The sequence below is a fragment of the Perca flavescens genome, chromosome 1 (genome assembly GCF_004354835.1).
Source record: "Perca flavescens isolate YP-PL-M2 chromosome 1, PFLA_1.0, whole genome shotgun sequence".
Classification (NCBI taxonomy): Eukaryota; Metazoa; Chordata; class Actinopteri; order Perciformes; family Percidae; genus Perca; species Perca flavescens.
The window spans coordinates 9,476,067-9,501,719 of record NC_041331.1 but is presented as its reverse complement, the minus strand read 5'-3'; the positions used below and the strand labels follow the sequence as shown (position 1 = coordinate 9,501,719).

Below are 25,653 nucleotides of genomic sequence, written 5' to 3'. Positions count from 1 at the left end.
ATATGAGACAAACAACAGCCTCTCATGCAGATATGTTCTGTTTTTTCTATCAGAAAACCTGGAGGAGCTGTTGATGAAGCATGTGTTTGAAACCATGTTCTGCCTCCATGAGGTGAGTCAACCTTTGACTGATCTTATTAAACTGCTGGAGCTTTTACACAATCAAGGTTTTTGGCTAAGATCCTTTAATATTGATTATCTGCTGATACAATACAATCTGATACTAACACAGCTGCACACAGTACACTCAACTACAACCTGAACAGGAGATTAGATATCACTTTGTTCCTTCTGAAAGAATTGTTTGTGCCCAACATGCTCAGAAAACACATTCAAAGATATGACATGTTGATTAAATATGTCTGAAAAACCTTTTTCACACCTTAATCCAATTACATTGATTCAAATAGATGATGGTGTTGTTATATCAGTTTAAGTAATTAATTTGAAATGAATAAAAGTATAATTCAAGGCTATCGTTTTGCCCAGGTGTTGTAACGTTGATGTGAAAGAGTGTAATATCATATAGGATGATGTCTGTATGTTGTTTTCTCCATGATTTTCAGAGAAAGAAGCAGAAAGATCTGAAGAAGAAGTGGGCTCGATGGTCGGGTCTGTTTACAGAGCAACCATTTAACGACATCAAGTCAGTCAGTCTTTTTTTGTCTAATTCTGTCTGTCAGTCTGTCTGTCTGTCTGTCTGTCTGTCTGTCCGTCTGTCTGTCCGTCTGTTTCGTTGTCCGTCCGTCTGTCTAACAGTGTCTCTGTGTCTGTTACTTTTAAGGATGTTAACTTAATAGATTAAGGAAAGCGAAATTTAAAACCTGTTGCATTTGTTTAGACCAGTGGTTTTCAAACTGAGACAAAGGTACAGAGGTGAAAGGGACAGATGCATGCAGGTGTTGTAAAAACAACAGGAAGTTAGTTATTGTAGTTTGGCTGCTGATTTGAAAGCTCACCAATATAGTCAGCTACACACCAAGTATCTTAATCGCTTCCATTAGGAAGCGATTAAGATACTTGGTGTGTGATTGCTGCAATTTGCGTCAAAAACTTTGCTTGTTCTGGGATCCATAACTCAGTCTTAACACAAATCTGAACACACAGACATAATACACATTTCTTTAACTTCAGCGTGACTTACACGTCTGAGGGTCATTGCTGATGTCCATCGTTAATAAATATCTATAAATCCACTTAGAAATTATAGACACATTTTTTTTCCTCATAGCTTCAGAACTTGCCTGAGAATCTTCATGTTTAAATTGTATTCACTATCAAAGTATCCAGTGATTGATTACATCATGTCTGCCTGTGCGTTTCTTTCCTGCAGGTGTTACTTTGGAGAGAAAGTGGCTTTGTACTACTTGTGGCTGGGCTGGTATACCAAACTGCTGGTTCCAGCTGCTGCTCTGGGTGTTTTAGTGTTCCTGTATGGACTCGCCTTTTTTAACACCAACCCTCTCATGTGAGTCAGATGCTGTTGAAGTTATATGTGGTAAATTATCTAAAATATGGTAAACACTGGTTAACTTTGTTAGGAATTCTTAAATCTATGAATTCTCGTGGTGGTATTAAAATACACCGGGCCTAATGCAAGAACATATGCAGATTTTTCTTCTAAACCTCACCAAACTCTCTTAATTGGACATAGTTGTTTTAAATTTTATTTTTAACAAACTCCACAGCACTAACATTGCCATATAAGTATTTCTGATCCGATCTGTGTGTGGGAAAGTTTCATTTAATCAAAAATGTTACCAAAGAGTAAAACGAATAATTTTACTCTGTGGAGCTTGAAGTCCTGCTGTCAGAAATCAGCAGACAAGATTTAGCAGTGTTGAGGAGCTGAAACAATTATCATATTATCATATATATAAAACACATATCATATATCATATAATATTAAAAGTACTGGTGTAAACAGCATGTCATCAGAGCAGAGCTCTACTGCAACAGACATAAACAGGGAAATGTTTGACATGAAGTTAAGATGTTAAAATGTCTTTCCGGAAGCAAAGCTGTACATGATTATTTATACAACAGTCAATAAGCTATTAGACGGGATATTACAGCCAGTAAGTAATGCAGCACTGTCAGGTGTTATAACAGAGGATGATATTACAGCCTACAGGAGGTGCTGTAGTCAGGACCACCTTGTCGAGTCACAAGACAAGAACTAGTCGAGACTGAGTCCAGAGAGGTTCAAGGTTTGTAACAAGTAGCAAGCAACACAGGTGTGACAAAAATAAATTGACATGTTCCTATTCTTGAACTTATTACTTGTCCTGAAGAATCCAAATATAGTTGCCAAAATATAGTGGCCAAAATGAAATTGAATGATGCCTCCGTGTGCATGAATGCCTTAAATTCTCCTACAATACGCCTATGGGCCACATAAGAACAAATCTGTTTGCGCGACTGGAACTTGCATGAGGTCCAATATCTCTTGACTCCTGCCTCTCCAACAAGTATTTATGCGATAAGTATTTCTTACCGGCTGTTTCTTACATTCTCATTCTGGAGAGTCCTAAGAAGCCAGCACTTCCGTTACAGTTTCTCTCATTTGCTTTGGCATAGTCGTCAAAATACTATTAAACTTTGTCAAACTATATGACTATTTATATGAACATTAGGTCAGTTGTTCATATGACTATAGTCATTTATAATTGCTTTGGCACAAAATGCACTGAGTGAGCCTTGCAGGTCAAAATGGTTTGCATTCATTTGCTATTGAATCCTAGCAAATGCAACTGTGCACATGTTCATTGTGTAAATCCCTACATGCTAAATAGAGCAACAACAATCACAACAACCTGTCACACATATATTAGAGACGTAATAGTTATGTGAAATACGCTTTTTGTTTACCATTCCTAAATCCCATTTGAGGAGTTCTTTTTCGCATGAAGATGGAAGGTATATGATGACTGTCCTCACGACCAGTTGGCCTTACTTAGTGCAATGGATACTGGTTGTAAGGATATCACAGCAGATTATTGTAGGGGGTGGCTGCATCATGCCAAAAGATTTTTCTCTTGTTTCATTACAAGGGAGGATATCAGGTGTGATGTCGATGAAATATTATGGCCAGACAGAGAGGAGAGATTGGATGACCCAGGAGATTGATACATTTTTAGCATTTGTTTTTACACATATTGTACAGTAGTTAGTGATAATTTTTCTGTTGTATTTTTTTTTTCTGTGCCGTACTACAACAATCAAAAAACAAAAAGCAAATGATATGACAGTATCACAGTAGCAGCTCGCCTATGTCTTCTTCTTTTACAAACCGGTCAAATGGCCTCCAGATTTTCTCATACACCCCCAATTCGTCTCTCCATTGACCTAGCTTTAAATTAGAGTTTGATATTTTCTTCCAATCATTTTCTGAAATTTACTAAGTCAGCCCTCCATGTCTCACATCTAACTATTGATGTTTCTTTAGAGCCAGATGCAAGCCAGTTATACAGTATATTGGTGAAATCAAACCAATCTCATTGCAATTGTTAAATAAAATTCCTCACTCAGAGATATTTAAAAAAATATTTCCTTGGAATGTCATACATTAGAGAGATTTCTTCAAAGATCATTAGAATCCCTTCTTTAAAGAGATTGCCTACTTTACTTATTCCTTTATTTGCTCATATCATGAATCCTGAAGCCAGCTTGCCTGTTTTAATGAAACATTGCCCCACACTGGACTGAATTGTGACAGAGAGTCCAATATGGTCATATATTTTTTTACCTCATACCATACATTAACCATATTAAGAACTATAGGAGGAGCAGTATGTATTCTTAAGTACTTTAGCTTGGCTGGATGCAGGTACAAATGCAATGGTACCTTAAAGGAGCATGGCTCTATGTCCATCTAAGAATGAGAATCTCCAGAAGAAAAATAAAACATTGTAGTTCTCAATTGTGTTGCTAAGTAGGACCAATAAAGATTTGGACATTTCAGCCCCCTAGTATCAAGTGGAAGATACAGCAGAGATAAGCGGATTCAAGGACATTTCTTATTCCATATAAATTTCCTGAAGAGTGCTGTGATTTTCTTAAACATTCCTGCGGGTGGCGCGAGAGGGATATTTTGAAATAAATAACATGAATGTAGGCAATATGTTAATTTTTAATATAGTTATTCTCATTGATATAGTTAAGGACATCCACCTTTCTATAGATTTATGTACTGAGTTTATTATTACTTCATAGTTTGTTGGTGCTATAGTTTCTAAATGAGGTGTTATTTTGATGCCCAAATATGTAAAATTAGATGAGATCTTGAAAGCAAATAGGTATTGGTTTATATATTGTCTTTCATTTTCATTAAGCAGCATTAGTGGTTATTTTGAAGCATTTAATTCATATCCGAAGACACAACCAAACAGGCCCATTAGATCTAACACTGCTGTATTTGCCTACTAAATCTAATTGCTATTGCTAGTAGTTCAATAGCTAGTATGAACAGAAATGGTGATAAAGGTGAACCTTGGGGGCAACCTCTTGTGATATTGAAGGGCTAAGACACCACAACATTTGTCAGTACCACAGCTATAGGGTTGAGATGTAATAGTTTGATCCAGTTAGGGAAACCATTTCCAAAACCAAATCAAGCTATAACGTCAAAGATATAAGTCCACTCAACCCTATTGAAGGACTTCTCTGCATCAAGCGAGAGAAGAGCCGTGTCTATTTCTTCTTTTTGGCAGTACAGTACATTGAGAACGCGCCTTACATTATGAAATCCTTGCCTTCCCTTTACAAATCTATTTGGTCATCCCCCACAATACTTGGAAGCCTCTAGCTTTTCACCAAAAAATTTACTGAGGATTTTTGTATCAGTGTTTAATAAAGTTATAGGTGGCATATTCTCACATTAAGTCTTAGGTGTTCCTGGTTTTGGAAGCAGGATGATTAAGGCCTCTCTTATTGAGGCCGAGTGGTAGCCATTTTGGTAGGATTCTAGATACATCTCATAATTTATCTTTAAAGTATTTATATAAGTCAATTTGGGAGGCCATCTGGCCCTGCTGCTTTCCCACCCTTTATTGCAGCTATAGCTTCTGATATCTCAACCATGCTTAATTGTTTATCCAGGCCTTTTTTACTTTTCCTCAGAGTCTGTTTAAAAATTCCTTCTGGACATCCACATTAGTAATATAGGCTACTGTGATTTGTAGATATTTTCATAAAAACTTTTAAAAACTGTATTAATTTCCAGTGGGTCAACAATAGTATTTACATTTGCATCCTCAATGAAATATATTGCCCTTTCGGTTTCCTTTTGTTTACCCACCATGCAAGAAGTCTACCCGGCTTTTCTCCCTGATCATATAATAATAATAATGTAGCTTTAATAAGTTTGCAGCAGCCTTATTGTATCTTATATCATTATATTGAGTTCTAAGAAGTCGTAACTGATTTTAATTATAATTTTGTCCATCCTGCAAGCTTTTGTTTTCAAGCATTTTGATTTTGGATTCCAGGGGCCTGTTTCACAAAAGCAGAATATATAAATCCAGGATAACAGATAAAGCGAGGCTTGACCTAGTCTAATCTGTGCATCCTGGCTTGGTGTGTTTCATGAAGGCCAAGCCAGGCTGAGGAGGAGCGACTAGGTTGAGCCAGGCTGAAGTAATTCAGATAGATGTGCGTCCACGGCTTTCCTCAAAAGACCGCGAGGTCGATCACAGATCTGATGCCAAAATGGAGAATACGCATTGTACATACTTTATACAGAGTGAGCAGCAGCTTCTTGTGGAAGTATGACGTGAAACACATCATTTGTATAAAAAGAAAAGAAACCCGGCCGCTGTAATGAAACAGCGAGAGAAAGCGAGGCAGACGATTGTGGACTGACTGAATGCGTAAGTAGCCTAAACATATACATTAACTGACCACTGCTCTGAATTGAAACCGTCATAATCCTACCATTCAAAGATTAGGCTACTAATCATTTTCACAAATTAACAGTTGTACTCTTTGCCTTAAAAGTAAGCAGAAGATAATGTTACTCAGAAAATTTACCATGAAGATCAATTTTCTACAATGCTAGAATATGATGCGTAAATATCTCTTTCACTCTCTCTCTCTCTCTCTCTCTCTCATGGGCTAAAATATAAATTTCCTAAGTCCTATTAACTTCCACTGCTCGCTTTTAATGCAAGTGTACAACTGTTCGTTTTTGCCAATGACAGTGACTCATTGAATGGTTTCAGTTAAGAGCAGTAGTTCATAAATGTATATTTTTACTAGCATTCAGTCAGTCACGTTTTTTTATATTTTTTTTTTATAGAGGATGAGTTTCCTTCTCTACATATTGTATGTATATGTTATTATAGAAAATAAAGACACTGAAGAAATTGGACTCTAAAATCTAGAAACTATAAAGATTATTAAATTATAAATTCCATGCACACTGTAAACATGAATGGAACAGAGTATATTCATCAGTTATTTCCCCCCAGCAAAATATAAGGTCAAAAACCATTGAGGTGTCCTCTTCCTGTTGTTACATGAATGTACATCACTAGATAGTTACTGGTCCAGTGAACTAAGACTATAATTTGAGAGGATTGTACAATTAGTATATGTTCTTAAAATTGTACAATCCTCCCATATTATAGTCCCAGTTTACTGGACAACACAAATTGTGTGCTAAGAATGCCAAATACAATGTACATGGAAAGCGGAACAAACATGATCCTTATTGTTAGAGAATAAAAAAAAAAATTAATCAACTAAAATAATTCAAGGTGCATTGGTGTATATATATATATGTATATATGGCCTATATATATATATATATATATATATATATATATATATATATATATATATATATATATATATATATAGCATTGTATGTATTGTCCTTGGTAACAGACTTCATTTAAAACACATTTGAAATGTTATCAGCCTTTTCTAATTATCTCAACAACTGCATAACATATTCATCAAATGTCTAACAACAATATGAACAGCAGTCTTCATACAGCAATATAACAGTAACAAAGACTTCTAATAAATCCCTTCAAGGCTTCATATCTAATTGTGGCCATTGTCTGGGATGTGTGTAACTCAAAGTAAATATACATTTGTCCTGCATCAATTTTATTTGAAATAACCATTTAGGAGATTTGCGTATAAACTTTGGCTCCAAATAGAAACCTTTTGTTTTGATCACAATGATTTATTCATTGATGGATTTATTTACATTTGAAACATGAGTTAATTCAGTTAATGAGTAATCACCTTTTGAAGGTCACAGAGTGGTGTGCTGAATGTACCAAGTGGTGTGAGGATTGTACTTAGTTTTGAGAATTGTAAGTTTGTTTCAGTAAATGTGCCAAATTGATTGAGAAAAACTGTAATCATGTTTTTTTTCTGAAAAAAACATGCTTTTTCTGAATTACTGGCACAACACGAGTAACGTTTTATTTCCAGGAACCTTTAACCTTTATCTCTGTGTGTGTCCTCAGTACGGAAGTGTGTCAGTCCGACATAATTATGTGTCCTCGCTGTGATAAGAGATGTACAGTGTGGCAGCTGTCCGAAACCTGCACCTATGCTAAGGTAAACTCATCTCATGTCACTTTATTCTGTTGATTTGATCTTCACCAACTGATTTCACTTTAGAAGTGTGAATATAACTCACAACTTCATCCATTACTCACTTAAAATGGATTGTAATACACAAACTAGTTCTGAAAATTATCACAAATTGAAGATAATGACAACAGCTCTGTTGGTATTCAGATATATTGACATTTTTACTGATAACACAACTTCAACTTTTAACCTTCTCGCCTGATAAAACCCATGTTTGTAATGCAGGCTTTATGATAGAAATTTTATATTTTAGGCCAAATCCATATAATATTTTCTCAGCATTTGGAAAGCTCCTCGAGAACCATTGAAGAGGACATTATATGACTATTTTGACAGACTGTGTAGTAGTAGTGCTCAACATCCTCCCGGACGCATTCTGCATAGGCCAAAAGTTTGGACACACCTTCTCATTCAATGCGTTTCCTTTATTTTCATGACTATTTACATTGTAGATTCTTACTGAAGGCATCAAAACTATGAATGAACACATGTGGAATTATGTACTTAACAAAAAAGTGTGAAATAACTGAAAACATGTCTTATATTCTAGTTTCTTCAAAGTAGCTACCCTTTGCTCTGATTACTGCTTTGCACACTCTTGGCATTCTCTTGATGAGCTTCAAGAGGTCACCTGAAATGGTTTTCCAACAGTCTTGAAGGAGTTCCCAGAGATGCTTAGCACTTGTTGGCCCTTTTGCCTTCACTCTGCGGTCCAGCTCACCCCAAACCATCTCGATTGGGTTCAGGTCCGGTGACTGTGGAGGCCAGGTCATCTGGCACAGCACTCCATCACTCTCCTTCTTGGTCAAATAGCCCTTACACAGCCTGGAGGTGCGTTGAAGAAAAAAAAAAAAAAAAACAAGCAAGCAGTTATGACGGGGCCCAAGCCTCCGATGCCAGTCGCCTCCGATGCCAGTCGCCCCAGACGCCCCGGGGAGCTGCGCAAGTCGCCCCCGATGACTCGAGGAGCTGCGCCAATGCAGGACCTGAAGCACTACGTGGGGGGGGCAAACATTGGCGAATATCGAGAGGTTTGATGCCCAAGGTCTGCGTTACTCTGCTGTTGCAAATGTAGTGGTTAACAGTTCATCTCCACTCATATACAGACTACCTTTAACAATTCTATACGATAAACAAACTTCTTAACCCCCCTGACCACAGGGGAGAGCAGAGAGAAATGAGAGAGTGATTGAAAGGGTGGAGGGGGGGGACGCAGGTGTGGTGGTTGAAGGAGCAGGGGAGCTGGTCAGGTTGTTGTAAATTGAATTGAATTGAATTGAAAAAACTTTATTAATCCCGATAGGGAAACTGGTTTGCCACCAACCATACAGCAATCGAACACAATACACAACTAACAGACAAATAAACAAACAAATAATTCTGGACTAGTAGACCAATAGAACCTAATAAGGAGACACAATTTCACAATACATGAATAAAAAAAAAAAAAAAAAAATTATAGAAGACAAGAATAATATCCAACGGTTAACATTGTAGGTTAAAATATCTAACCGCAGCGGGAACAAAAGACCTTCTCATGCGCTCACTAGAGCACCGAGGCATTACCAATCGCTCACTGAAAGAGCTTCGGAGTCCTTTGAACAGTGGGTGTAATGGATGGCCTTCAAAAAGCAGGACAATTTTTAGTTTTGAACTAATCCTCTTCTCTACAATAACCTCCAGTACATCCGGGTTAAGACCAATAACTGAACCAGCTCTCTTGATTAACTTGTTTATCCTATTTTTGTCCTCAACAGATATACTGCCTCCCCAGTACAGTACAGCATAAAAAAGAACACTAGCCAAAATCCCTTGATAAAAAACATTTAAGAGCTTTGTGCTGATGTTGAATGATCTAAGTTTTCTCAAAAAGAACAATCTCGACTGAGCCTTCTTCATTAGGACATTCGTATTCTCCTTCCAGTTTAATTTTTCGTCCAGGTATATACCTAAGAATTTATATGACTGCACAATTTCAATCAACTGCCCATTAATTGTAACTGGAAGGACCTTCTCTTTTTTCTTCCTAAAATCAATAGCAAGTTCTTTGGTCTTTCCTACGTTCAGTTTCATAAAGTTAGACTCACACCAGGTGTAAAAAGACTGCACCTCTCTTCTGTAGGCAAGATCATCACCCTGATTAAGTAGACCCACTAAAGCAGTGTCATCCGAGAATTTTTGTACCCAACAAGATGGCTGACTATGCCTGTAGTCAGCAGTATAAAGTGAAAATAAAAAGGGAGATAAAACTGTGCCCTGAGGTGCTCCAGTATTAGTTAGAACGGTATCAGAATGTTTGTTACCAATCCTAACAAACTGTGGTCGTGCTAAAAGGTAATCTAAAATCCAGGCAATAGTGGTATTATGCAATTTAAAATCGATTAATTTACTAGCTAAAATATGTGGCTGTATAGTATTAAAAGCACTCGAAAAGTCAAAAAACATTATCCTAACGGAACTGGCAGTAGTTTCTAGATGACTGTAAATATTGTGAACCATATATAATAGTGCATCATCTACCCCCACACCTTTCCTATATGCGAACTGCAAAGGATCCTGAAAGGCAGACACCTGCCTAGTCAGATGATCTAGTACAACCCTCTCGAAACACTTCATAATGTGCGAGGTCAGAGCTATAGGCCTCAGATTTGAAAGACTGTTAGACACCTTAGCTTTTTTGGGAATAGGGACTAGACAGGAGGTTTTCCACATAACCGGGATTTTAGCAGAAGACAAAGACAAAGAAAACAGTGAGTGGAGAACGGAGCACAGCTGGTCAGCACACACTTTTAGGGTACGTGGGTGCACACCATCAGGGCCTGCTGCCTTATTTGATTTAATACGCCTTAACTGCTGACGAACCTCTTCAGTGTTTAGAATAATAGCAGGGCTACAGTCCTCAGAGCTGCTCTGCCTAAGATTAAAAAGAACATTCTCATGAAGTGTAGAGAAGTCGGATTCATCAAACCTTGCAAAAAAAGTATTGGCATCGTTAGCCTGTACACCCAAATTACATAAACTGGGTTTACTGGACCCATATCCAGTAATAAACTTCATACCATTCCATAGTCCTCTTGTGTTACTACAGGACATGTTTCCTTCAACCTTTTCCTTATACTTTAATTTACCCTGTCTGATAATTACTTTCAATTCTCTTTGGGCATTTTTAAATGCCTAAATGGTGTCATAGGCGCCGATTGTGGACAGCGGCTGACACGAACACACGCGCCTATTAACTCGATAATTTAGCCGTAAAGTAGGCTTTTAACTCAGGACAGCCCCACTTATCACAAATACAGATAGGATTGGAGATGAAAAGATTAACTGGCACGTAACCGCAAGCAGATTTGTGGAAAATTAAGAATCAATGACACCAACATAATCAGTGACACCGTTGGGGACCAAGAAGCTGGTTAAACAGTCATTTGGCTCAGATTGAGCTGACGGCAGAGACACAGGGAAGGCAAGACAAAGGATCTTGGCCTACATGTGAATCCCAAAGCCAGTTTCACCAAACTCCTACAGGCAGAGTCGCCAAGATGGAGAATCTACCTTCACCACATGCTAGGCAAGGCAGACTGGTGGTGAGACAAAGAACTGCTTCACACCTGTGACAAAGTTGCAGTTTTCCCATTGGCTGTCGGGCCTTTGAATGCACCAACCCGCCACTAGGAGGCGGAGGAAGGATAAAAGCTGTCGGCTTTTGTGCTTCTGGGCTTTTCCACGGTGACCCAGGTTGCTGACAGGAAGCACTAGTCCGGACTAGCTAGCCAGCATCGCCTCGCTGGTCAAGTTTGGAGCTGGGACAACTTTATATCGGTCGGATATACAAAGGGGATCCGAGGAAATACTGGCCGAGTATTCCCTCATCTGCAGCGGGTTTAATCAGCCTGGATTCAAGAAAAGGACGGCGTTCTGTTTCTTGCTTGTCGACCTGGATCACGTCTCGTCCCCTGCTCTGGACGAAACGGATCGTTAACCTCTGGCAAGAGATTAACTGACAAACAACGCACAGTAAGGCTGTACACAGTTCTGGGCAGACGTTAGAACTAGTGCGTTTTGGTTTGTTTATTAATGAGCAAAGGGTTCGCTACCGCTTGTGCCATTAATGTGATCTGATTGTAATCATGTAAAGATCCATATATGATTATTAATCTGTTTTCTGTGAATGTATCAATAGATCACGATACCGTTGATTATGTTGTGTTAAGTAGCTGGGTATAACTGTAATCGCTACCTGCTAAATCACTTTTTTCACGGAGTTTAGTTACTGTCCGCGAGATAATCGCGATGAATCAGCTGTTAGCCACTGAGCTGGCCGTTATCAATATCTAAGATCAGAGTGTTTCTTTTCTTTTCCTCCTTTATTCTGTTCCTTTTACTAACACACACACGGACATATAAGCTAGCCACGTTGCTCCCGAGCTAACGCTGCTATCTTAACCACGTGGAGTTTGTATAGAGCTAATAGGTGACCTATCATATGGTATAAACGTGCGCGTTGCCTAGCAACCCCCACCTCGGCTTCTTCAGCCCCTCTCCGTGCACCCAGCACCACTACCGCCCTCTTGAGGCTAAATAGTTTTGTGCAGCTCACAGGAGTAGCCATTTCTGTAGTTTGTAGTTTTGTGTTAGAACTACATTTCGACACCGCCCCTCCTCTTCACTCACTCTCTCTCTCACACACACACACACACACACACACACACACACACACACACACACACACACACACACACACACACACACACAGACACGTGTCCACAACACATGCTGTTTTGTTTTTGGGTTGTGATACTGAAGAAGGTATAGAAGTTTATTAATGAAGGATTATTGATTAGCTACTGATAATTGTGACGTTAATAAATCTTATTATACTTAATTAGCAGTTGCTTGTGATTATTTTATTTGTGTACTTGTTGTAATAATTGCTGGCTAAAAAGGTCCGTGCTTGAAATGACCCCTTCCTTTGTTTCCTTTTAAAGGATTTTCACAGAAATGAGACTGTTCCACAGTTTGATTATTGGTCCCTGACTTGCAGGGTGGTGGCCCGTTTTGATTGTCGATTTGATACAGTTATTAATAACCATATTCATAACTTTATTAATATTGATAAAACATCTTTTGATAATTTGCCAATGATCAAATCTGTACCCTAAGGGAATCCAACAACACTATGACAGATTCTCCACTTAGCATGGTATCGGCGCCTATGAATGGTGTTGATTTTGGATTGAAAAAGTTAGAAAAGAGTTACATTTGTCCACTGTGAAGGTTGTAGAAACTTTGTCAGGTGGGTTAAGAAGTTTGTTTATTGTAGAACACCAGGGGAGCACGCGTAACAAAACATAACACTAGGAGATAAACATCAGTAAATATTGAGAAGTGTGAGCTGCAAGGTCTGTGGCACAATCCCATTGCAAATATGCCATTAACATTGATTAACAGGGCAAAACAAATACGTTGATTATAGCGCCCCCCTAATGCCCGATCTTTGCCAAATTTGGTACAAATCCTCAGAGCGGCATGCTGAACGAGCAACACATCTATATATATATTTGGAGTCATCCAGTGCAAAAATAAACATATAGAACATCATAATTCAAAGGGCAAACTATTTACATTTCTTACACGCAGTGTATCAATCTTGGATGTAACAGTATGGATTGATTTCACAAAGACCCGAAAAATCTCTGGACTTCAAGGCTGGATGCAAAACCTTTTGTAAGGGCAAGGAAGACAAAAAAAACAACAGCAGAAAAGGGCCACTGTTAGCTTTTAGCTGCAAAAAGACCCTAAGTTTTGACAATTTATAAATAATAACTTATAAGGTTATGAATCAGATGTGCCGTTTGGCATTGTATACAACATGCTCGACCTCAGAACGGGTTAAAAGGCCCAAACTGGTATATGTTGACTATATCTCCCCCTAATGGCCGATCTTTGCCATATTTGGTACAGAGCCTCAGAGCAGCATTCCGAACGAAAGTTTTGTGTTGATTGCTTTTACTTTGAGAGAGATATTGCAATATCAAATTTCCCATTTAAATCCATTGAGTTATTGGCCAATACAAATTAACGTTGCTTATAGCGCCCCCTAAATGCCGACCTTCACCAAATATGGTACAGAGCATCGCAGTGGGATGTCGAACAAGGATCTCAAGTCCTTTGCGGATAACATTTAATTTGGCCAAGATATGATATGATATGTGTGTGGTAGTTAGCTAGGAAAATTTGTTTGGTCGTCAAATTCGCATACTTTAACATAGCAAAATTCTTTGTACAAGATCAGGTCCATCTGGAGATGCTATCTACAAGGTTTCGTGCAGATCGGTCGCACAGCCTAGGACGAGATCGAAAAAGTTGGTTTTGCACATTGCGCGATATTGCGGAAAAAGTTTTGCGCGGAAATGGGCATGACCTATATCACGTAATTCAACTTGATTCAAGGATCATGTGGATGTAAGAATTTCTAATGTGTGATGTCTATTGTGGAGTTAATGACAAAAAACCATTATAGCGCCACTTAGTGGTCCACATGTGTAATATTTGGTAGGTGTGGTCCATGGCCCATTGTTCATCTACCCTGTAAATTTAAAGTTGTTCACATTAGTGTAAGTGGTGAATTAAGACATGGGTCCCATAGGCCACACCCACTTTGACCCCTCAGTACCCCACTCTAGGGTTTGCCTCAGGAGTGGCCCTAGATGGTACCCATCAAATTTTATATAAATCTGATGAACCGTTCATGAGATATAAACTTTTTGTACTGGCAGCGCCCCCTAGTGACCAATTTTTGTAAAACGTGTGGGGAACCTCCAAAGGGTCATGGCAAAAAAGAATCTAAAGGTTGGCGTTGATAGCATTTATTTTGGACGAGATATGGAAAAGTTGGTGTTTTCATAGTTAGCTACATAAATTAGTTTGTGCGTTATATGCGCAATTTTTATTGTATAAAAATTATTTTTACAACTTTAGGTCAGGTCAATCTGGAGATGCTACGGTCCGAGTTTTGTGCAGATTAGTCGCACGGTCTAGGAGGAGTTCGAAAAAGTAGGTTTTTGATAAATCGCGATTTTTCACGCATAAAAGTCTAGGCGGAAATTGGCGTGGCCTATATCACGTGATTCAGTTGGATCCAGTGAACGCGTAGATGTATGTTTTTTGACTGTCGGAAGTACGGTGTGGGAGTTATAGGGCCAAACAAATTTTTTCTGCTATAGCGCCACCTAGTGGTGGAAATGGGTCAATTTTTGTGCCTGAGGTCCTTGCGGTTTTTGGACCAGTCCTGAAAATGGCAACCCCCCACCATGTACGGTTTAGGCTGCAGTCGGAGTTTTAGGCGGAGAAGAATAATCAGTAGAAAAACAATAGGGTTCCACGCTCCGTTGGAGATGAATGTGAACCGCGTTGCTTTGCAACACGTGGTTCCCATGCCCCCTCGGGCTTGGACCCATAAAAATAAATGATGGTCCAACTAAACGCAAACCGTATGGGATGGCATGTCGCTGCAGGATGCTGTGGTTGCCATGCTGGTTCAGTATGCCTTCAATTTTGAATAAATCCCCAACCAGCAAAGCACCCCTACACCATCACACCTACTCCTCCATGTTTCATGGTGGGAACCAGGCATGTAGAATCCATCCGTTCACCTTTTCTGCGTCGCACAAAGACACGGCGGTTGGAACCAAAATCTCAAATTTGGACTCATCAGACCAAAGCGTAGATTTCCACTCAGGGGCGTAGCACCAGGCCCTGGGCCCTATGTATAGGCAGTCCCCATGTTCCTCAACACCCCCCTCAAAAAGAAAATAATCGGGCCTCTGTACACATGAATCTGTAGGCCTAGTTGTTTATAGGATAATAACTATTAACTGTAATGCTTAGAATAGCCTGATAACACACATTTCAAACCTCCTTTTTCAACATTCTCTAGCCTACTTTACTGTGGTTACTACTACATTTTGTTTGTTTTCTCTGTATCTTACTTGCCAGCCTGCATACTATGGTGTCTCTCTGATCATCTGTTAATTTATCTGGCCATAGTCCTGGATCCTCTGACAAAAACTGGTCTGCACTGCTCTGCCTACTTTCCAGTTCCTCATCTCTCATTTCCACACTGTGCTCAGAGCAACACTCATGCTCCCTGCTGTCTTCACTCCCATCATCCTCAATCACATCTTCTCTATCATCTTTCTCTATGAAGGATACATTTGATATTAACCTCTTATCCTAATTGTAACCTAATATAATAAAACACACACAAGATGTTAGTGTTACTTAACACCTTTCAGTCAAAATGGCTAAACATGGTTTGCTTTAATTTTGATATAAGCTCACCTTGTCTCAAATCCAAAGAGGAGGATGAGGGGTCTGTTGCTACTCCACTCCCTGGTGTGACAGTTTCTGAAACTGAGGGCCACGTGTTTCACAATGTTTCTACTAAATCTGACATAACCATAATGTTGACATGATATGTATCTACCGATGAGCTACCAAGCCTGACACTGATTCGCCTATTATTGCTAATTATAGACATTATAGCATATTAATTTAAAATTAAACATGTTTTAAATTAGGCTATTACAATGGTGTGTTGTATGCAAACAGTATTGTTATTGTAGTTTATTTATTTAGCCTTTAGCTCAGATTACATGTATAACCAAATTATCATTTGAAAGTGTATGTTCTGCTCTTTCAATGGGTTGTCTCAGTCCGTTTTTAGCATTAACGGTCGCGGAGATATTCAAGCAGTTTAGCACCATGGATTTTGTTTTTTAGTTTGTGCTCACCTCTCTTTGAAAAGAAGTCAGTTACCAATTGTTTCCTCTCATTTTGTTTTCTCTCCTTCTCCTGTCTTTCCTTTCTTTTTTGGTAGCCTGATTTGGCTTTCTTTAAGAAAGACATTTCTACAGCGGAAGTTTGCGCTCCACCAGACACTCAACTGAATTAGCTAACATAAACAAAATGCGTGCAGATAGACTAAACCATTTGGCGCATTAGCAAGGGCTGGGTGAGACCTTAGTCTTTTTTGTATACAAAATTTAGTCAGTCAATCAACTAAGTTATTCAGCCAATACACTAACTTTTATTTAAATTTTAAATTGAAATATGAAATGAAAATATCCAGGTAAAATAAAATATATTCCAGACTTTTCAAGGGCCCTCTCTCCCCTTGGGCCCTGGTAATCATTATTGGTTTTATCCCCAGTCCGACGCCCCTGTTTCCACTAGTTTAATGTCCATTCCTTGTGTTTCTTGGCCCAAACAAATCTCTTCTGCTTGTTGCCTCTCCTTAGCAGTGGTTTCCTAGCAGCTATTTGACCATGAAGGCCTGATTCGCACAGTCTCCTCTTAACAGTTCTTCTAGAGATGTGTCTGCTGCTAGAACTCTGTGTGGCATTCATCTGGTCTCTAATCTGAGCTGCTGTTAACTTGCGATTTCTGAGGCTGGTGACTCGGATGAACTTATCCTCAGCAGCAGAGGTGACTCTTGGTCTTCCTTTCCTGGGGCGGTCCTCATGTGAGCCAGTTTCGTTGTAGCGCTTGATGTTTTTGCGACTGCACTTGGGGACACATTCAAAGTTTTCGCAATTTTCCGGACTGACTGACCTTCATTTGTTAAAGTAATGATGGCCACTCGTTTCTCTTTACTTAGCTGATTGGTTCTTGCCATAATATGAATTCTAACAGTTGTCCAATAGGGCTGTTGGCTGTGTATCAACCTGACTCCTGCACAACACAACTGATGGTCCCAACCCCATTAATAAGGGAAAAATTCCACTAATTAACCCTGACAAGGCAAACCTGTGAAATGAAAACCATTTCAGGTGACTACCTCATGAAGCTCATTGAGAGAACACCAAGGGTTTGCAGCGCTATCAAAAAAGCAAAGGGTGGCTACTTTGAGGAATCTAAAATATAAGACATGTTTTTTAGTTATTTCACACTTTTTTGTTAAGTACATAATTCCATATGTGTTCATTCATAGTTTTGATGCCTTCAGTGAGAATCTACAATGTAAATAGTCATGAAAATAAAGGAAACGCATTGAATGAGAAGGCGTGTCCAAACTTTTGGCCTGTACTGTATGTTTACAATCTATCAATAATTTTGTCATCCTAATTGTCTATACTGTAATTGTTATATGTTGGTCTATTCTGTACACACAACATCTTTTGCATGTCTGTCTGTCCAGGGTGAAGGGTCCCTCCTCTGTAGCTCTTCCTGAGGTGCCGCTTTAAATATAATGCTTCATCATCCATCAAATCCATTCAACTCATCAGCTAAAATCCATGCAGAAAAAACAGAAATGAAAGAGCAGCATTTTTCTTGTATTGTGGATTAGCTAGTTAGCCCTAATATTAGTGTGCAGTATAAACAGGAAAAATAATAATGCAATTTTGTTCTAACACAACCCTATCTGCAAATTTAAAAAAACAACCTCAGTCACAAAGGTTGGATTTGTGCTTTATTCATGTTTTTCAGATTCAGATTTCAAACAGAATATTAATGTTGTAAGTTACAGCTACTATGTTGGAACAGGAATTTACCACAAACCAGCTGACACAAGCAGGATGCTGCAAATATGTCTTAAAGTATATCTCATATTATGGTCATTTTCAGGTTCATAATTGTATTTAGAGGTTGTACCAAAATAGGTTTACATGGTTTAATAAAAAAAAAAAACATATTTTTGTTTTACTGCAGCTCCTCTTTTCACCCTGTGTGTTGAGCTCTCTGTTTTAGCTACAGAGTGAGGCAACGCACTTCTGTTCATCTTTGTTGGGAGTCGCAATACGCAGTAGCTTGGTCAGCACTACAAGCCAGTCAGAAGCAGAGTATGAGGGCGTGCCACGCTAGCAGCTAGGCTAGCATTATAACGTTTGTTACAAAGTGACGCACAGTCGTCACGGAAGTAAAGGCAGGACTACAAGCAGCTTGGAGCAGTTTGTGAACAGTGTTTTCTGTTTACCATCTACTACAGTGTATTTTGCGATGACAAAATTACTGTTTATTTAAATGGAATTCGGTGGCTAGGGATGTTTTTGTGTGATACAAAAAGGATCTTTTCCTTTAATAAAAAGGTGGACCTCTGTTGGGATAATTTCTATAATGTTGTCAGATATTTAGTCCATATACTGTATTTGAGTGATGAAGAGGTTAGTCAGGACTTTAGACACAAACATATCCCTAGTTCAATGAAAAGCTGGTACTGCTAATTATGTGTTTGTGTGGTATTATATTTATAATATTTCCTCTTGATGGGACATATGATGTATGTATGTATCCATACAGGTCAGCCACCTGTTTGACAATGAGGGCACTGTGGCTTTTGCTATGTTCATGGCAATCTGGGGTGAGTGTGATTTAAATTAATCTGATGTATTGTGAATTGTGATCTAATGTGATCTACTCTGGTTTCTAATAGGGATGTAACAAAAATTTTTATTGGCCCTTATGCATCCCTGTGTTTTGGCCCTATTTGTAACAAGAGCTCTTCTTCCACATATGGTGTGGTCACGAATATTTAGATGAGCTGCGCGCTGATTAGTTTAGCGAATCCCCCATACACACACATTAGAGACGCGCGCTGATTGGTTGAGCGAATCCCCCAAACACACACATTAGAGAAGCGACAGAATCTCATATTCCAAACACTGCATTGTTTCATTACCAAATTCACTTCTGAGACTTTTTTATGCGAGAAATCAACTATATAAAGCTCAAATATGGGCCGTTTTACGAAAATGTATGGCTAATTGCAAATTTGGAAAGACGTGTCGGACTTTAGGAGCTCCACACAGTCTGATGAGAAAGCAGCAGCCTGCTGGGCTCCATGCCCAGGGTAAAGTCACCCTTTGTGGATTACTGCACTACAGGGCTCTGCGGCCGGCTGCCGGCATAACTATAATATATTTACAGTTTGAATTTCGTCACGGCACTTATATCACAGCTACCCCAAGGTCTTACAAAGCTAACGTTGTGTCCGTTTTCAATGTAAGCCATTTTTATGAACGTCAGGCGTTTTGGTGGTTTTGGAGGAGCAGCTAGCTAGCTATATGTCCCATTCAATACAATGGGAAAATATCGCTGCTAGTTAGCTACACTTTCGGCATAACTATAGTAGCTATATTTAAAGTTTGAATTTCGTCACGGCACTTATATAACCTCTACCCCAAGGTCTTATAAAGCTAACAATGGTGTCCGATTTCAATTTTATAATTTTTTGTGAATTTCAGAGGAATTCTAAGAGGAGGCTAGCTAGCTCTCATTGATAGCGCTAGCTCCATCCAGCCGCAGGCTGTATTAATGAGACTCGCGCACAAGAGGCGTTTATTTCACCGATTGTTTGTTTAAATAACTCAACACATTATAATTACACACATTATAAGATTAACTGGAACCTGTGGTAAGAGATTGCTGGCGTAACAAGCTCGCTGACCGCGCTCTCACTCCCACACACGGGACATTTAGCAGGAAGAGGGGAGCTGAAGGCCCTGGAGCTCTGTCCAGGCAGCGGCGTTTGGCAGTCCATTAACCCACAAAACGGTGACTTTGCATGGGTATGGAGTGCCGTGGGCTGCCATCCCTGACGGAGCTCAATCTACCTCACAGCAGGCCAGGGTCTGTGAAGGAAGGCAGGCCAGGCGGCGAGGCAGCTACACAGGCAGCACCGGCCACTAAACTCCGACACACAGTCGGACAAAATTTGCCATTAGACATAAATCTTTGTAAAATGGCCCATATTTGGCATAAAAAAGTCTCAGAAGTGAATGTAATGGTAAAATAGCAGATGAACAATGTATACAATTTCTGAGATCTGCCCGACCTAGATTCAGAAGACTAAGTGATCTCAGTCAGTTGTGTAGCCTTTGTAAATGTTGGGGCGTGACAAAGAGAGAGACTAGAGCCAAATGAGGAGGAGCTGCAGAGTAGACGTCAACTAGACGGCTTGTTGAGATTTGCCCGTTTTCAGAGGCAGTTTCAAATTGTGAGATTTGCAGAGGAAGGAGGTGTCAATGGGATTTAGAGGTTCTACGTATGTCCTAGTTACCCACCAAACTGTTATTATTCAACTATGACAAGGTAAAATCAGTTATGCATTCTATCACCCCTTTAATGCTACTTAAAATCATGAATGTAACGATGGAATCGGGAGTTGTTACATCCCTAGTTCGAATCTAAAGTTACCTACCCTGGTGTCTAATCTGACTTGATCTAACAAATCTAATGTCATCTACTCTGGTGCTCGTCTCTGTGTTTTCAGCCACTCTGTTTCTGGAGCTGTGGAAGAGACAAAGAGCCAGACATGTTTCTCAGTGGAAGGTCTATGACTGGTGTGAGGAGGAGGTATGACAGACAAATCTGAGTCTAGATCCTGTGTAGTTATCTGTAGTGTTCTGTTGCACCTCACAAATTGCACCCCTACAATATCATGATGTGCAGGTTCCAAAAAAGAAAGTCCATTCTTTATGGGGTCAAACTGAACTTAGTGGAACCTAAAAGTAAATGTCTGTATTATATTATATTTGAATCATGAACATGAACCCAAAAACATAAGAAGAAAGAATAAATCTGGGAATGAAAACCATAATTCAAAAACAAGAAAACTGCAGTCATGCTTATTTAAATGGAGTTCGGTGGCTAGGGATGTTTTTGTGTGAAACAAAAAGGATCTTTTCCTTTAATAAAAAGGTGGACCTCTGTTGGGTTAATTTCTAGAATGTTGTCAGATATTTAGAACACTAATCTGAACCAGTGGTAAAACAAGCATTTTGTGGACGTAAATTGAAGATGTGCAATTGTCCAATAACTTACATTGTAGCTTGTTTTGGTGCAGCCAGGTTGAAAATCCAGAGTTACCCTTTAATATTCAATAAAGTGTATACACGATATCCAGTTTTAGATTACTATTTTTTCATTTGTGATATATTTTTTTACGTTTAAATTCCACTGAGCTCAATTTAACAGCATAATTCTTGACCTTGGAAAAATCTAAACTCAAGGTCTACTTACTGGCTTTTCCGGAGCTTTTATCCACATCTCACGGTCTTTATTATTGCATAGAGTTTTCTAAAGAAAGTCCTCTCCTCTGCGTGTTACAGCTCTTGATAAAGCACTTGATTCCAGGACAGAAAAATCCTTAATATAACGTTAATGTGTGAGTTGGATCTCAGCTTGAGTGTGTATGTTGACAGGAGGAACTGATTCTGGAAATAGTCAATGATCCAAACTGTCAACCCAAACAGTTCAGACACTCCTACCTGCGCAGCACTCTGGTCCTCATTCTAGTAACTCTTATGGTAAGACACACACACACACACACACACACACACACACACACACACACCAGTGTCAGCAGGAAGAAATAGCGACATGTTGGTGATTGTTTGTGTTCTAGCTGATGCTGATCATCGGTCTCGCTCATGCCCTGGTGGTGTTTCGAGTGGTTGCCGCCCCTTTGATGTCTGAGGGCAAATGGGATTTTATCAAGGACCATGCCAACATTGTGGCTGTGATACTTGGAGCTGTGCTGCACTATCTTACCATTCAGATCATGACCAGGGTTTGTATACTTGTATCCTGATCCTTATGCTCATGCATTCACACAATGTTGCTAGAATAGAAAGAACAAGAAAAAAACTCCTTATTCCGACTTGGGAGTGTCAACACATTATTTCAATATCACACCAGATAAGCAGCTGGAAGCGTTCTGTTTTCTGTTTGTGATACGATTGTAGCCCAAGTAGTATATGTTTGAGCAGGCTTTAGTTGCATACAGTACCGTCTGACAACAATTTAGATTTTTATTTTTATATGCAGAGATCTGTTCATAGAGACATCTCTCTCTCAAGTCCAATTTCATTCTCACGCCTGAAATTGCTAATCTGACCCGGTGCACAGTAGAGGAAGTCTTGGCCTGGGTGTCCGCTGGGTACACTGGAACCCTTGAAATATTGGCCATCGCCCACAGAGGCTAAAAAGTGGAAGCTAGTTAGCTACAATATGGCTTGCTAACATGACACTGACTTCCACTATGTTACTTTTTATTTTATCTGAAAACCTGCTGACTCATCAGGTCTTACACACTGACAGATTAATTCACAAAGAATGGATTGCGGCCTCTGACAGCACCATGAAATGCTTATAACTTGCAACCACTATCTGCCCCGTCTTAAGGTCTGACTAACAAAAGATATTGCGCCATGGCCATAAGGTTTTGCAGCTGAGTGCAATTTTCCTTTTTTTGCGTCTGATTGTAATTATCCATGTGGAGTATTTCGAGCCACAGGTGCTAAGTGCAGAGGCATTTAAAGGTGACAGAGAGATTTAAATGAGTTTGATTTAAATGTTTAAGGGCAATACTAATTTTCGAACACACAAATATTCGATAGCAATTCATCAAAGTCTGGAGGACAATATTTCACTTCGACATCACTTACACATCACATTGGTATAGCTCAGGTATACATATCTTCAGAAATATCAGAAATGACACTGGTTTAAGAAGTTTCTTTTTTTTTTCTTAAGTCCTATTCAACTTGTTACACATCCAATAATTAACTTAAATTAACAGGAAATAATCTGCATTACCTAAATGATGTGTCTCTGTAATTTATAAGGATCTGTTAGAATACAGGTAAAATTTTACAGGTTCGTAATCATTATCCACCAGTGTCTAATGGTAGGTTAGCATGAGAGGCAGAAGACACAAAATGGTGGAGGGATATCGCACCGTCCAGCTGTGTCAGTGCATCTTTTGTCCCCGCCAGTAATTGCACCAAGGTCGGGAACCAAGATGGGCTTGTGCACTCTGGTGACACCTGAATGCGTGCCAGGAGGGGAGACATTAGGGGGACAGGGGAAAAAAGCGTAGAGAAGGGCTTTGGGCCACAGTCACTGAGAGAAGGCATCCATTTTTAGAGGCAGGTTGTACCACAGGAGAACCACAGTGCGCACTATGCATTCTCTAGTGAGGCAAACAGATCCGCTTTCGCCCTCCAGAACCTGTTCCACAGCATCCAAACGAGAGTGTGATTCAATTTCCACTCATTGTGGGAGGGACACCCCCTTTTTTTTTATTTAACCTTTATTTATCCAGGTAAGTTGATTGAGAACAAGTTCTCATTTGCAACAATAAACTGTAGTCCTTGTATGCATGTCTTTATGGTGGGAAGAAACCAGAGCACCTGGAGGAAACCCAAGCAAACACGGGGAGATCATACAAACTCCACACAGAAAGGCCTGGAACGACCTGGACTCGAACCCAGAACCTTCTTGCTGTGAGCGGGTGTTGTGGTGCCGATGTTGTGGCTGTGGCACCGCTCTTCAGGAGGTGTGTTTCTGCTTCCTCTGCCGCTTCTTTCAGGTGGGTTATGGTGGTCTGAAGGCACGGTCCAAACATCCCATCCAGGACTGCCCAAGAGCTCACACCTGGTCTCGGCAGGGAGCTGAGACATAGCCAGATGTTCCGCTGTGCTATCGTCTGCCACGCCACGATTCTGGACAGCACAACCGTGGAAGCCATGGTGAGGGTCAGGACGGCGGTCATGGCTTTGCCGATCTCGGCAGCTCCGGGGGAGAGCCCCAGGCTTAGTGGCCATGGCGAAGACAGCCGAGGGCAGCAGAGTAATGTTGTTCTGCGCCGCGATCACCTAAGCAGCACATTGTGTTACTATGGATCCTGGTGAACGTCACGTAGGGGTACACCGGCTCCTTCAGTTTCCCCGGATCGTAGAAATTCTCCTCAATGTAGGGCTGGAGCTCCACAAAGTGCATCCACAGAGGAGTTTGTCAGGCCACTTACGTCTTGAGGCGGAGGAGAAAGCATGCGCGAGGAATAAACCCCAATAACAACAGCTCAGGCAAAGCCAATACGAAATAGAACTAATGATTGACTGTGCTCATTTATTTTGTCTTGTGGATTTGAATTGCAAATAAATGAATAACACATCACAAAAACAAGAGATTTAAATGACAATGATAATATTCTCCGTATTTTCTGTCATATACAGTGTATGTATGTATGTGTGTATATATATGTGTGTATATATATATACATATATATGTATGTATGTGTGTATATGTATATGTACATATATATATGTGTGTGTGTGTGTATATATATATATATATATATATATATATATAGTATTATTATTTATATTATATTATATGTTACAATGACGAATGTTCATATTAAATGTAATTAAAAAGCTTCAAATAACAAGGTAAACATATTTAAAAGAAATCCTTGTGAGGCAAAACCTCAGATTTCACACTGTTCTGAACTCTCGGTTTCAACCCTTGTTCTGAGATGGCGCCGCTTAGGGGGGCAGCCTGTTGCAGCAGCTCTTGCTCACTTGTGAGCTTTTTCTTCTGTTTTCACTTTCTTTAACTTTTACCGAGCCGGGGCTGAGTTTCGCGCTAAGAAACATCGCTACAAACCAGTCCTTCCCTTGGTCATTATGGGGAATGTAGCTCTCTCCCCAATAAGATGGATGAGCTGGCGGCGCTGACTAGGCACCAGAAGGAATCTCGGGAGTGTAGCATCATGCTGTTTACGGAGACATACACGGACATTACAGTGGACGGTTTCCAGATGGTACACAGGACAAGTGAGAGTGGTAAGAGGAAAGGAGGAGGGCTGGCAATGTTTGTTAATGATAGATGGTGTAATCCTGGTCACATCTCTATCAAAGAACAACTCTGTAGCAGGGACATTGAGCTGTTAGCTGTTAGCATGAGGACATTCTACATCCCAAGAGAATTCTCACATGTTATTGTGATAGCAATGTATATCCCCCCCTCTGCTAATGCTGACTTAGCTTGTGATTTCCTGCACTGTGCTACAAACAGGCTACAGACACAAAACCCACAGGCCCTCTTTCTCATCTCTGGTGACTTCAACAATGCCTCTCCCTACATTCGTCTCCCGACATGCGACATGCCCCACCACAGACAATAAAACACTGGATTTATTTTTTGCCAACACCAGAAAGGCATCTCCTCTTCCTCCCCTGGGAAGATCATACC

At 39.8% G+C, this 25,653-nt stretch overlaps 1 protein-coding gene across 2 annotated transcripts in view; it reads left to right on the top strand.

Moving 5' to 3' along the window:
* The window catches only part of ano9b (anoctamin 9b), a 58,904-nt gene that overhangs the window by 11,833 nt on the left and 21,418 nt on the right, over positions 1-25,653 (top strand). Inside the window, exons 6-13 of one of the 2 annotated variants that reach the window (XM_028577618.1) lie at positions 54-112; positions 567-646; positions 1,334-1,468; positions 7,485-7,578; positions 18,913-18,973; positions 20,885-20,967; positions 21,816-21,920; positions 22,019-22,183. In XM_028577618.1, coding sequence (XP_028433419.1) covers positions 54-112; positions 567-646; positions 1,334-1,468; positions 7,485-7,578; positions 18,913-18,973; positions 20,885-20,967; positions 21,816-21,920; positions 22,019-22,183 — 782 coding nt within the window. The remainder of the gene's footprint in view (positions 1-53; positions 113-566; positions 647-1,333; positions 1,469-7,484; positions 7,579-18,912; positions 18,974-20,884; positions 20,968-21,815; positions 21,921-22,018; positions 22,184-25,653) is intronic. The other variant, XM_028577627.1, reaches the window with a different exon arrangement.